Source organism: Nannobrachium achirus (genome assembly GCF_963921795.1).
Source record: "Nannobrachium achirus genome assembly, chromosome: 23".
Taxonomy (NCBI): Eukaryota; Metazoa; Chordata; class Actinopteri; order Myctophiformes; family Myctophidae; genus Nannobrachium; species Nannobrachium achirus.
In genome coordinates, this window is record NC_137830.1 from 7,078,139 (window position 1) to 7,093,355 (window position 15,217).

At 43.1% G+C, this 15,217-nt stretch overlaps 1 protein-coding gene across 1 annotated transcript in view; it reads left to right on the forward strand.

The window, feature by feature from the left end:
* Nucleotides 1–15,217, forward strand: part of lrguk (leucine-rich repeats and guanylate kinase domain containing) — a gene marked incomplete at both ends in the record, with an annotated part of 64,205 nt that overhangs the window by 19,071 nt on the left and 29,917 nt on the right. Inside the window, 2 exons of the mRNA XM_080753926.1 lie at nucleotides 872–978; nucleotides 10,692–10,811. Of these exons, the coding sequence (XP_080610052.1) occupies nucleotides 872–978; nucleotides 10,692–10,811 (227 nt within the window). The remainder of the gene's footprint in view (nucleotides 1–871; nucleotides 979–10,691; nucleotides 10,812–15,217) is intronic.

The following is a 15,217-nucleotide window of genomic DNA, read 5'->3' on the forward strand; positions in this document are numbered from 1 at the left end:
GCACACGTTTTCTGGTGTAGTCTGGAGGTGAAGCCCATGTTCAGCTCATGCAGCTCATGACATAAACTCAGCACAAAAAGAAAGGAAACTTGAGTCAGTCCAGTGTTATATATAATTTTTATCGTTGATTCGTCACCTTTACAACGAGGTAGAGTTTGTAAGCATCAGGCATTCGTGGAATGAGCAACACAGCCAAACATGTGGGTAGCGCTGACCCAAAATGTGTCAACATTCGGTCATTATATCTCCCCTTTAATTATGCAAAATGGTATTGTGTTCGATATCATTGTTATGGTTGATTTTTCACCTTTACAACAAGATACAGATTGTAAGGATCTGGCGTACGTGGAATGAGCAACACAGCCAAACGTGTGGGTAGCGCCCCTCCAAAAATGGTCAAAATGGCCTGGCAGGCCTGCAATACTGTTCTTTTGGTGTACACCTTTGTTGCTTGGTTCACTGAATGGTTTTTACACTTTGTTCATTTTAAGCTCAGTGTCAGGGAAGCCCAAAACGAGAGTGAATGCCAACAGAACAGTATTGCAAGCCATTTTGGCAAAACTTTGGTCGGCGCTACCCACACGTTTGGCTGTGTAGCTCATGCCTCGAATGCCCGATGCTTACAAGCTGTACCTCGCTGTAAAGGGGACGAATCAAGGATACAAATGATATAAAACACAATACAATTTGGTATTATTAAAGGGGAGATATAATGGACCGAAGTCAAGTTTCCTTTCTTTTTGTGCTGAGTTTAGTTACTAGTATGTGTTACTAAAGACCACATCGTTCTGTTCTGTCTTCTTTCACTTTCTCCCCACCGTTTGGGTGTGGGTGTGTGCGCGTGTGTGCGTGCGTGCCCTCTGTCCACTAGGTGTCTGCGGTGAACAGGTACGACCCCCCCATGGAGGTGGTGGCCTCCAGAGATCACATGACCCAGCTGGTGTATCAGCTGATGCAGCCGCAGTTGCTCTACCATAGGTCCGTCCCCTCTGTATGTGTGTGTGTGTGTGTGTGTGTGTGTGTGTGTGTGTGTGTGTGTGTGTGTGTGTGTGTGTGTGTGTGTGTGTGTGTGTGTGTGTGTGTGTGTGTGTGTGTGTGTGTGTGTGTGTGTGTGTGTGTGTGTGTGTGTGTGTGTGTGTGTGTGTGCACGTGCATTAGAACTACTGCAGTCTCACTCCCGTATCTTCTGCCGTAACCGTAACCTGAAGACTCACCTCTTTAGACTCCTCAGCACGTAGCACTTAGCCCTAGGCTTGACGACCTTGCAGGCTTGCAGAGGCATGAGGCCCATAGGGCAGGAGCATATCTGCTGTTTCTGTAGCGTGAGGCAGCTTGATGTACAAGTACTGTACACCCACTGGACATGATGCTAGTATGTAGCCGCAAATTGCAACACTAGATTTTTTAAATAATCGGATGAATCTAGGGTTGCAATACCTCCCATAGGCAGCCAATGCATCAAAACAGTTTTTTGCTATCTGATTGTATTAAACGACGTCAAACTCACCAATATTGCGGCTCTATTGAAAGCTTGGAATTTACTCTTTCTATCTGCAAAGTGTTTGTTTCAGAAAAATCCACCGTAAACATGTTATGATTTATTTTTCTGTCAAGAAATCCGAGCAGATATGGTTTATTTTCTAAGTGTTGAACTTCGGAAGCGCTCGTCTTCTATAACGCAACGTCCCGCTGCCTCCTGCATTATGTGACATTTAGAACCAGGTGGTCACAGGACTGTTGAGAGATTTTCCACGAGCGCTTCCAAGCTCAAGCACTTAGAAAAAATTATCACCTGAAGCCAATTTATTGATAGAAAGTAGCTCCTAACATGTCTACGGTGGATTTTTATGAAACAAACACTTTGCAGATAGAAAGAGGATACTTCAAGCCCCAATATTGGTGAGCTTGAAGCCGTTTAATACAATCAGATAGCAAAAAACTGTTTTGATGCATTGGCTGCCTATGGGAGGTATTGCAACCCTAGATTCATCCGATTATAAAAGAAATCTAGTGTTGCAATTTGCGGCTAGCTAGTATGTTGCAGGAACTTATCCCCTGCTAGGTGTTTGTGGTTAGAGTTCCACCATGAAGGGGGCACGGTGGCGCCTGCTGTGACTTCTCTGTCGAGGTTGGGCCGCCAATCGCTGTCCCCGTTTCCCTGAAATGTCTTAGAAAAAGGACCAAACAAATCTCTCGCGCCTCTGACAAAACGGCCAATCTCGGCGGCGCGATCGTTGTTTCCCTGAACTTTGCTGGAAAACTGACCAGCTGCGGGATACCAGCAATCAAGCAAGCCCCTCCACCTCCAGAATCAACAGACACTCACTCGACAGCCATTCTTCCACGTTCCGCAGAAGCCAGCCAAGGAATAAATACAAAATAACGTTTGATTTTGATAGATTTTGACACTTTGTCAGCTTGTTCTTTTGTCATTCTATGGTCTAGTTGCTGTGGCTGTTAATGTGACCCTATTTGGAAACCATTTAGCTGTTCATTGCAACGAGGAAATGTTTGGCTATTTACCTTTCTCATTTTGTTTCTCATGGCCTGCTGTATGTGATGCGCCAGACCTGCCTCCCTTCCAAAATACACAGCCTGTGTGGGCATCATTTTAATATCCAATTTGATTGACTGATCATTATGTTACATGCTTGCTTTGATTATTTATGGACCGCTGGTCCGCTGCTGCTGCATGCATCTTTGCAAAAAAAAAAAAGAAAAGAAAGACACTGGTTTTGGTTCCACCCCGCACATCACCCCTGGAATTAATAATCCCTGCTGCATAGCTAAACTCAAATTATTTTATTTGTGTAGTCTATTTGAGAAGCATGAGCACTTTATTTATAGCATTCTAATAAAACCGCAGGTGGGGTTTCCTTGCGCAAATTTGGGTCGGCTGTCTTCGCACGATTAAATAATGAATGAATGCGTGTTTCTGCCTTCAATTCAATTATAAATAAAATTAAACCAACCACTCATTCAGTTAATACTAATACCTAGTCCTAGAATACCTATATAATTAGCAGAAGTGATAGAGTGTCAGTTCATTGTGTCAATTCTGTAAATAAGATGAGTCTATTCAAATAAATGATTTGTGTGGCATGCCATTTTGCTCCATCAGTTTCATTCATTAATTGCACAGCAAATAAAGACCTGATTACTAACGGGACACGGTCATTGTCATGCTGGGATTTCCAAAGAATGAGAAGACCTTTTTTTATAGCTTAAACCAAACCATTGTTGAATCAAACGGTGGAGTCTTTCTTTTTCTCCGTGATCGTGCGCGATGCGCGGTGCGCCACACCAAAAAAACAGAGTTGCAAGATACCAACGCATTGCGTCATGGCCTGTCGACAGTTTATACATCTGTTATTTTGGACACATGGAGAGATTGGAGACGGCAGCGCATCAACCCGACATTTCATTGAATGACTCCAGAACGCAAGTAGGCTAGATTACGGTTAATAATATCTATAGAATAAGGCTACAGAACACTTAATAGACTAATTGATTTATTTCTGAGCTAGTAAAACACTTCATAGGTGTTTCCTGAATCTAAAGAACAATCAATGACAACAGCTTCTAACAGAAATAGTGTTTTTATTGGTATAATACAACGCACCAAATGCAAATGATCACGCCATGGTTTAACCATATCATAATAAATAGCCAAACATTTCATTATGAAATGTAACAGTATAGGCCTATTTAAACCAAACAAAATATGGTCTGACAGCAATAAAAAGCTATAGAGTAAAGCCGGGTGCAGGATAATGTTGATCGCCCATAGCTGCTTCAGTTCCCAGACCCTGGTCATTTCTCAAGCAATTGCTCTTATTCAAATTTGTATTTATTCTGTGAACTCTCTATTTATTTTTTGTATGACATGTGATAGTTTATCTCCCTTTCTATTCATGCTATCAATCAAAAATCACGCCTGTGGCTGTGGCGCTCTGGCGCGCCATGGACATACCCGTTGTCTTTATAAAGAAATATAGCCTATAACCCCGATTGTAATAACAGTGGTCAGTAGGCCTACACATTTATTGGCAGTCAACCCCTTAACTGCCAATAAATTTAGTTCTCTTTTTAGCTCCTCCACAAATGTCCCAGTTGCATATGACTCCACCAACCATCAGCTTACTCACTTTAACACCATCTGTCAAACCACACTCGATGTAGTAGCCCCATTTAAAAAACAGACTCACTCGTCCAAAAAAGTCTCCCCTTGGCTAAATGACCAGACTAGGGCCCTACGAAGGGAACTAAGGAAAACTGAACGGAGATGGAGGACCTCCAAACTACTTGTTTTTTATGAAAGCCTGAAAGACCTTCTGAAGGGCTATAATGAGGCAGTCTCAACTGCACGTTCACAATATTTCTCCAAACTAATTTCCGAAAACTACCAGAACTCCCGCACCCTATTCAAAACCATAGAACAGGTAGTTGGACCCCCTCAAAACCCTAACCTACTAGCCTCCCCTGAACGATGTGAACAATTTCTAAATTTCTTTACTGACAAAATCAACTCCATCCGGTCGCAGCTGATGACCACACAGACCATACCATCAGTGCCCAATCCTAATTGCATAGCAACTTCATTCTCCTTTCCCTCCTTCTCTCAAATATCCCTTCCTACTATCCTGAACATCATCGGACAAATTAAATCGTCCTCCTGTCCCCTAGATATTATCCCCACCACCCTCCTCAAAGAGATTCTGCCCACTGTCGCCCCTCACATCCTGTCAGTTGTTAATAGCTCCCTGTCCTCTGGCTCGGTTCCTCCATACTTCAAAATGGCTCTGGTCTCCCCGATTCTCAAAAAATCCAACCTTGACACCTCCGCTCTGAGCAGCTACAGGCCGATCTCAAAATTACCCTTTCTTTCGAAGGTGCTGGAGAAGGTTGTCTTTACTCAGCTCATCAGCCATCTTAGTGGCGACAACCTTTTTGAGAAATTTCAATCAGGTTTCCGTGCCCTTCACAGCACGGAAACTGCCCTCGTGAGGGTCGTTAATGACCTCCTTGTGGCTGCCGATATTGGTAAGTCGTCCATCCTCGTCCTATTGGACCTGACAGCAGCCTTTGACACCCTTGACCATGCTGTCCTTATTGACCGCCTGGAGAAGTGCGTGGGCATCTCAGGCACCGCCCTTAAATGGTTTAAATCTTACCTGACCGACAGATATTTTTCTGTCCGGATCGGCGAGTCCACCTCATCCCAAGCCCCATTACACTGCGGAGTCCCCCAGGGCTCTATTCTAGGCCCCATCCTCTTCTCCCTGTACCTATTACCCCTGGGAAACATAATACGTGGCCACAACATAAATTTCCACTGCTATGCTGATGATACTCAGCTGTATCTGCCCATCAGCCCAGAAGACAACCTCAGCAGTATAGCCAACCTCCATTCCTGTCTAGCCGACATTAAAAGTTGGATGTCTGATAATTTTCTCCAGCTCAACGATGCAAAATGTGAAGTCCTGGTATTTAATCCGCCTCAAGACTTAACCCCCATAAAGAACATCCTTGGACCATTACTTCCTAACCTACAAACCACAGTCAGAAATCTAGGCGTAGTCCTAGATCCTGACCTCTCCCTCGAAACCCATGTTAAGAAGGTTGTCCAAACCTCCTTCTATCACCTTAGGAACATAGTCAAGATCAAATCCTTCTTGTCCACCCCCGATCTCACAAAGGTCATACATGCCTTCATATACTCACGCCTCGATTACTGCAATGCCCTTTTTTCCTGTCTCTCCAATAAATCAATCCACCGCCTGCAGCTCATTCAAAATGCAGCTGCACGGCTTCTAACTGGCACTAGAAAATTTGACCACATAACACCCGTTTTAGCCTCCCTGCACTGGTTGCCCATCTCGTTTAGAATTGAATTTAAAATTGCACTAATCACCTACAAGGCCATATCCGGCCTCGCACCGTCCTACATCTCAGAACTACTCGAGCCTTATGTGCCTTCACGTACACTCAGATCTTCAGACAAAGGTCTGTTAATCGTGCCTACCTGCAATTACGTTACAAGGGGTGAACGTGCGTTTTCCTTCAGAGCCCCAACTATCTGGAACTCCCTACCCGTAGAGATAAGGTTCGCTGAATCTCTCCCCCGGTTTAAATCCCTGCTGAAAACCCACCTCTACAGAATTGCCTTCAACCCTTAGCACTCCTGATTTTAATCTCTGCCTTATTACAAATTTTCTATACTACTTCTTTTATTATTACTATTAGTTTTATTACGATTACTAGTATCACTACGACCCTGTGATGTGTTATAATGTTGTGTTTTTATTGCATTTGTATTGCTGATTCTTTGTATTAATGATTCCTCTGTCAAGCACTTTGTGACTCTGCTCTTAAAAAGTGCTATACAAATAAAGATTATTATTATTATTATTATTATTATTATTATTACATGCAGGCTATAGTTTTGTCTGTTAAATTATGTTTTATTTCAAGACTATAACAAGCTACAGTAGGCTATATGGGTCCAGTGTATAGGCCTATATTATGCCTCCTCCTTGCGTCATTTCACCCGACCGCATAGCCTATCCATACATGATTATGTATTCATATTGTTTTAAAACAAGCGAACACATTTAAGAAATTACATATAAAAAGAACAAGAAGAGGCCTCGTGAAAATATCCAATCTACAAGCTCACAGCAAGTGAAGAGCGTTGTGAGCTTGTAGATCTGCTGTTTTCACTAGTTGAGTTCCCGGCAGGGAAAACTTCGAATCAATTTGTGTCGGATATAAATTGCGTCTGCTACGGTAATTGGACAATATTTAGGTGGTTGTCAGAAAGAAACATTGTACGCACGCACGCACTGTAAGTCACCCAGATAAATCTCTCGTTCTTTTGATTGATTACTTTATTAGCAGTTTGCATATTAAAATCACAGGGACAGGGCAGTAACATTACTTCAGATAGTAACATGTCATGTTAATGTTAATGCATTATGGTTACGTTATGGTATAGGCTACAAAGGCTCTGTCTGGATTCGATCTTGTTGACTTGTTATCCAGTGTGTGTGCGGTTTACTCTGATTGGCGGATCGTTTCATTTTCTGTTGCCGCAACCTCGACAAACACGCGATGGCCTTGGCGCCTGCTGTGACTTCTCTGTCGAGGTTGGGCCGCCAATCGCTGTCCCCGTTTCCCTGAAATGTCTTAGAAAAAGGACCAAACAAATCTCTCGCGCCTCTGACAAAACGGCCAATCTCGGCGGCGCGATCGTTGTTTCCCTGAACTTTGCTGGAAAACTGACCAGCTGCGGGATACCAGCAATCAAGCAAGCCCCTCCACCTCCAGAATCAACAGACACTCACTCGACAGCCATTCTTCCACGTTCCGCAGAAGCCAGCCAAGGAATAAATACAAAATAACGTTTGATTTTGATAGATTTTGACACTTTGTCAGCTTGTTCTTTTGTCATTCTATGGTCTAGTTGCTGTGGCTGTTAATGTGACCCTATTTGGAAACCATTTAGCTGTTCATTGCAACGAGGAAATGTTTGGCTATTTACCTTTCTCATTTTGTTTCTCATGGCCTGCTGTATGTGATGCGCCAGACCTGCCTCCCTTCCAAAATACACAGCCTGTGTGGGCATCATTTTAATATCCAATTTGATTGACTGATCATTATGTTACATGCTTGCTTTGATTATTTATGGACCGCTGGTCCGCTGCTGCTGCATGCATCTTTGCAAAAAAAAAAAAGAAAAGAAAGACACTGGTTTTGGTTCCACCCCGCACATCACCCCTGGAATTAATAATCCCTGCTGCATAGCTAAACTCAAATTATTGTATTTGTGTAGTCTATTTGAGAAGCATGAGCACTTTATTTATAGCATTCTAATAAAACCGCAGGTGGGGTTTCCTTGCGCAAATTTGGGTCGGCTGTCTTCGCACGATTAAATAATGAATGAATGCGTGTTTCTGCCTTCAATTCAATTATAAATAAAATTAAACCAACCACTCATTCAGTTAATACTAATACCTAGTCCTAGAATACCTATATAATTAGCAGAAGTGATAGAGTGTCAGTTCATTGTGTCAATTCTGTAAATAAGATGAGTCTATTCAAATAAATGATTTGTGTGGCATGCCATTTTGCTCCATCAGTTTCATTCATTAATTGCACAGCAAATAAAGACCTGATTACTAACGGGACACGGTCATTGTCATGCTGGGATTTCCAAAGAATGAGAAGACCTTTTTTTATAGCTTAAACCAAACCATTGTTGAATCAAACGGTGGAGTCTTTCTTTTTCTCCGTGATCGTGCGCGATGCGCGGTGCGCCACACCAAAAAAACAGAGTTGCAAGATACCAACGCATTGCGTCATGGCCTGTCGACAGTTTATACATCTGTTATTTTGGACACATGGAGAGATTGGAGACGGCAGCGCATCAACCCGACATTTCATTGAATGACTCCAGAACGCAAGTAGGCTAGATTACGGTTAATAATATCTATAGAATAAGGCTACAGAACACTTAATAGACTAATTGATTTATTTCTGAGCTAGTAAAACACTTCATAGGTGTTTCCTGAATCTAAAGAACAATCAATGACAACAGCTTCTAACAGAAATAGTGTTTTTATTGGTATAATACAACGCACCAAATGCAAATGATCACGCCATGGTTTAACCATATCATAATAAATAGCCAAACATTTCATTATGAAATGTAACAGTATAGGCCTATTTAAACCAAACAAAATATGGTCTGACAGCAATAAAAAGCTATAGAGTAAAGCCGGGTGCAGGATAATGTTGATCGCCCATAGCTGCTTCAGTTCCCAGACCCTGGTCATTTCTCAAGCAATTGCTCTTATTCAAATTTGTATTTATTCTGTGAACTCTCTATTTATTTTTTGTATGACATGTGATAGTTTATCTCCCTTTCTATTCATGCTATCAATCAAAAATCACGCCTGTGGCTGTGGCGCTCTGGCGCGCCATGGACATACCCGTTGTCTTTATAAAGAAATATAGCCTATAACCCCGATTGTAATAACAGTGGTCAGTAGGCCTACATGCAGGCTATAGTTTTGTCTGTTAAATTATGTTTTATTTCAAGACTATACCAAGCTACAGTAGGCTATATGGGTCCAGTGTATAGGCCTATATTATGCCTCCTCCTTGCGTCATTTCACCCGACCGCATAGCCTATCCATACATGATTATGTATTCATATTGTTTTAAAACAAGCGAACACATTTAAGAAATTACATATAAAAAGAACAAGAAGAGGCCTCGTGAAAATATCCAATCTACAAGCTCACAGCAAGTGAAGAGCGTTGTGAGCTTGTAGATCTGCTGTTTTCACTAGTTGAGTTCCCGGCAGGGAAAACTTCTAATCAATTTGTGTCGGATATAAATTGCGTCTGCTACGGTAATTGGACAATATTTAGGTGGTTGTCAGAAAGAAACATTGTACGCACGCACGCACTGTAAGTCACCCAGATAAATCTCTCGTTCTTTTGATTGATTACTTTATTAGCAGTTTGCATATTAAAATCACAGGGACAGGGCAGTAACATTACTTCAGATAGTAACATGTCATGTTAATGTTAATGCATTATGGTTACGTTATGGTATAGGCTACAAAGGCTCTGTCTGGATTCGATCTTGTTGACTTGTTATCCAGTGTGTGTGCGGTTTACTCTGATTGGCGGATCGTTTCATTTTCTGTTGCCGCAACCTCGACAAACACGCGATGGCCTTGGCGCAGTCAGTAGTGCTGTCGCCTCACAGCTAGAAGGTCCTGGGTTCGATTCCCGCCGGGGGACACTGTGGGTGCTGGGGGCGTGTTCCCTCCTCCGCGTCATCAGTGCCCACACCCTAGGTGGGGTTGGCAAAAGGGCCTTTCTGTGTGGAGTTTGCATGTTCTCCCCGTGTCTCCTAGGGTAGATACCCTCACAAAAACATGCAGTAATCCTGGTCTCTATAAAGCCTCCCCCTGGCCAGCCGGGGCGCCTGATGGAGGGGAATGGAACTGGTTGGAATAACGTGTTCCTTCCACGCGCTACGTCCAACCGGGGAAGCTCCCCCTGTCAGGTGATAAGAAGCGGCCTGCTCACTCCTCATGCATTGAAGGAAGCATGAGCTCAGTTCGGGGCCCTCCCCAGGTTGGCAGAGGGAGAGTAGAGCCCAGGATCCCAGCTTAGGCAATTGGCACCGGGTGAAAAAATGGGTTACAAAAATCGTGGGATAAAAATTTAGAAAAAAAAAAAAAAAAGAGTTCCACCATGAGCCTGGGAGGTTGAAGAAAAATGGGACCCAATGCCTCCCTGCTTGGCACTCAGTATCAAGGGTTGGGTTGGGGGCTATGTCCCTTGCACGCTTATGCAAATGTTATGTAATTTAGATAGCATGTAATGTAGACAGATACCATGTTCATTTGTAGACCGATTTTTTGTGATATCCTATTGTTCTTGGTTCATGGTTTACTTATGATCCTAGATGACTATCTCTGCGTGTTTGATGCATTACCTCGTGTGTACCTTGCTCACTGTAAGTTGCTCTGCATTGAGTGTCTGCTAAATGCCTTAATTGCACGTGTGTGTGTGTGTGTGTGTGTGTGTGTGTGTGTGTGTGTGTGTGTGTGCGTGTGTGTGTGTGTGTGTGTGTGTGTGTGTGTGTGTGTGTGTGTCGTGTCCATCCAGTACTCTTCCCAGTGTTGACCAGCCCTATCCCATGCTGGTGCTGACCGGTCCCCAGGCCTGTGGGAAGAGGGAGCTGGCTCACACTCTCTGCCACGAGTTCAACCAGTACTTCGCCTACGGGTCAGTCTGCCTAACGCTCTGTTCTGTGTGAGCAAAAAATGTTTCAATGAAGTACTGCTAAGTTCCAAAGGTATAGACAGCAGACTTACAGAGAAGGAATTTCCAAGGCACTCCGTCGTAGTGCCTTGCAAAATGATTAATTCTGTAAATATGATTAGTATACACATCAGAGAATACATTTGTTTTGGGAACATTATCGCAATGGGTACATTGACCACAGGGAAAGTTACCGATTGGTTTCTGAAGCCAAGAGGTTTTGGGTTCTGTAGAGTGGGGGCCCTCCTGTTGACGAATGTAGGTAATGCAGAGAAAATCTGTTTCATGTCAGGGTCACTCTGAAGTATGCTCCAGTTGCGCTTAATAATGCTGTTGATCTGAGCGGACTGTTTACTGAATGTGGATACAAAAAAGACATTGCTTTTATAAGGGCGTTTGTGTTTACTGCACAAGAGACTTTTTCTGCTCTGTTCTGTGTGTGTGTGCGTGCGCGTGTATTCTTATAACCTTTATTTAAAAACATTGAGACATACAGTAGGTCTCTTTCTACCTTTACAAGGTCACACAGATCCGCTGCCAAATATATAATTCTGAGGTTCCTTGACATGAAAATGTCCACCACTGATAACACAGAAACATAAGTCTTTCACAATACTGTTAGGGTTTAGAAGATATTTTGTAGTATCGGCTTCACGTCTCAATGGGTGTTAAGACATGTCCAGAGTAGAGATTTTACGGTTCATGTAGCCTGGGATCACTTCCAATTTTGGGTTTCTGATCCGTTCGGGAGCGGAAACAGCCTATGTCATGTTGTAGTCATCAGACGAACTACACTTTAGCCGGAACCGCAAACCGGTTTTAACCCAAGACAATTCCCCGCGCTCTACGGCTTACCTAATAAGACCCTTGATGCGGCATAGTTTCGCTTATTTTTTATATCCATCTTTTAGTCCAACTCGTAGCGACTGGCAAGACACTACTCGAACATTTAAATAGAGATCAGGGAAACAAACAGGAGGAACAAAACAAAGCGACGCCACTTCTTCTGCAGGCTTTCCTCCGAGGTGGAAAGTCTGGTGATGCGAGGTTAGGGTTCATGTGTAGGCATGCCACGATTCATGAAAAAATCAATTCGAACCGCAATTCAAAGCTCACGATTCGAATTGATTTATAAAAAAAAAATCGTGATAATTTTTACACAGAGTACTCAGCTGTGATCGGTAGAGCAGGTCGTCTTCTGGTGGTGAATTATAGGTTCTTCTCCTTTTTGAGATCCTTGCCCCTTTAGCTGGCAGCTGGCCAGAAGATGTCACAGGCGCAGCGGCGGCGGCGCTGAAATAAATGCAGAGCCATTTAGCGGCCAGCGAGGCTCGTCAGACGAAATGATGTGGGCGTCGTCAGGAAATAAAACGTTCGTAGCTCAAATTTGGCTTAGCGATTTCTAAGGTAATCAGGCAGCAACGACGGTGGCCACTAATCTCCATTTATTCCATTTAGAACGGGTACACATTATAGTGTACTATTATTTTATGCTTGTAGATCTGCTATTTTTGAAAAAATCATGAAAATTTGAATTTTGAACTGATTCTATAAGTGTCTTTTGAATCCTAAATTTTTTGGAAAAAACCTACGTTTCTATGTCAGCAATCTGGCCAGCCATCGTCAAAGAAAATGTCCTTTTCACATAACTGGAGCTCAGTTAGTCTGTTCTTGAGAGACTACTATGTCAGTGGTTCTCAAACCTTTTCATGTTAAGGACCCCCAAAATGATATATGTTTGGCCACGGACCCCCATCTCAAAATATTTCATTCCAGGGACCACCCAGAAGCAAAATTTGAGTAACAGACGTTCGCTTTAAAAATACATATGTTCAAAGATTTGCACACATTTTCACAACTTTTTCAAAAATAGCAGATCTACAAGCTCGCAGCGCGGCACTTGGTGCCGCGCTGTGAGCTTGTATATCTGCTATTTTTCACTGGTTAAAGCATTCAATAATTCTAGGCCTAAATGGGTTAATCCATCTGTCTAACGCCTGGAATCACCTCCGTTAGTAGATCTATTACATAGTGCTTCCTCAGTGATCGTGAAAGACAGGCTCCTAATATCAGGGTTTCTCAAAGTGGGTGCAGTGACGCAAGTCCAGGGATGCCACCGCAGAATATTTTGATAATATACCAACTCTCAAAAATAGCCGATCTACAAGCTCACAACGCATTGTGAGCTTTATAGAACCTTACATGTATGTCAAATACTGTATGTGAATCTTTCCCACAATGTGACAAGGAAAACTTAAGAAAATATCTGTTTCCATTCGGACAGATCGAAAACAACTGTTATGCTTGGCACTGAACCACTTGAACCCAAGCATCCTCATTCTGTGGGGGTACAACCACCAAAAATAACTGATCTACAAGCGTGTAGATCTGCCATTTTTGGTGAACTCGGTCCGTTAAGTATAAGTATAAGTATAAGTAAACTGAAGTGGCCCGCACAGAGTACAAAACACCGGTGCTGGCCTTCAAAGCAGCCAAAGGTACGGCTCCTCCACACCTCCAAAACCTGATCAACGCCTACAACCCCCACCCGTTCACTCAGACCAGCCAACACAGGGATGCTGACAGAACCCTTTGCTAAAAAACAATTCGCCCTCCTGGCACCCAAACTGTGGAATAAACTCCCTGTCGCACTTAGAACAAGAGACTCACTGTTTTCACTCAATTAGCTTCTGCTAAATGCCAACATTGTAAATTGTAAGTGGTTTTGATGAATTGATCCAAATGTTATCAAAGTATTCTGAGGCACAACTGGAGATGTAAAGGCAGATTATTATCCTTTCTGTTAATAATCTGTTTTCAGACATTTAACCACTTAAAAACTCAATACTTTGGCTCGGTATTTGGCCCGCTCTTGTACCCCAAAGTCTTCGCCAAAAAGTGCAGATCTACAAGCTCACGTGTGCCTGTAGATCTGCTATTTTCAGCTAATTTTCAGAGTAGTAACTCTGAGGACCCCCCTGTCGAAGACCCCCCAGAGCAGAGTAAAAGTGGTATGTTTAGCGTCACACATGGGGCCGTGTACTGAACTCAAACGCACATGTTTGCCAGAAGCAGACGATGACACATGCATGATGACCAGGGATGTGCTGGGCCCCTGATTCAGCCCGGGAAAAAGAGTTGGAGAGGCCCTCATTATTTAGTATTTTTATTTTTTATATTTCGTCGTCGGATGGAAACCTTATATGTCCAAAACCGTTTGTTTTGTATTTATCATTTAAAACATATTTAAACTAGTGAAAACAGCCAATCTACAAGCACACAACGCCTCGCACCGCGAGGCGTTGTGTGCTTGTAGATCTGCTGTTTTCACTACTTTTGTGCAACGGCCTTGTATGATGAAGCAGGGCCTTTGCTTTGCGAAAAAATTATACATTTGAAACTTGGAGATACGAGGTTTCTGCCCGACAATGACGATTTACTTTGTTGGCTGCACAGCCCCCAAAATGGAACGAAGGCCGACATTTTAATTTTATTTTTTTCCTAATGGCCGGCCTGGACCGACCGTTCAGGAGTTGTCCCGCTTTTCCCAATGGCCAGCACGTCCCTAATGATGACTGCCTGGCTTTTCAAGCTGGCTCTGGGTTTTTACTGTGTGGAACATTCCCCAACCTCCAGGGGTTGAACTGTCCCCCCCATCCCTCTCTCTCCCCCAGGGGCGTCAATTGGGTATGGCAGGGGTATGCAGCTGCCATAGCCTGGGTCCAGGGGGGAGAATTAAAGTAATAAGTTACTTTAAAATATAAATCCATGAATGTCTCTTTGTCTATCTGTGCTGGTTATGTTGTTAAATTACATTAAAAATAACTACAAATGCAAAATTTAACAAGGTAGCCTATTATAATTATATTCTCCACACTTTTGTTCTCCCCCTCTCTTGACAGAATAGTAGCCTATATTCCCAGGTTCCGCAGGTCAGCTGCACAGGTGCAATTCATTATTGTTAATTGTGGCACGTTTACTATATTATGCCAAGTTTAGCTGCACTTGAACAACTGTTCCAGACTGCCATATCCAGCCCAATAACCACAGAATTTTTTGGAGAAAAAATAGAATGTACTTCTTAAAATAAATGTATCGTGCCTGTTGCTAAGGTATGGCAACATGACTGGTGTCTTGCACGCGCGCCTTCGCACGCGTGCGCTCTTCGCACGCGTGCGCTCTTCGCACGCGTGCGCTCCCAGGCCTGGATAGTTCACATGCTTGCCGTGGCCCCTTGTAAACTTTACAACTGGAGGTGTTAACTGTTAACCCAGTGATTCCCACACCTTTTTAGCCTGAGACCCAAAAGAGACGTGTGTGTGTGTGTGTGTGTGTGTGTGTGTGTGTGTGTGTGTGTGTGTGTGTGTGTG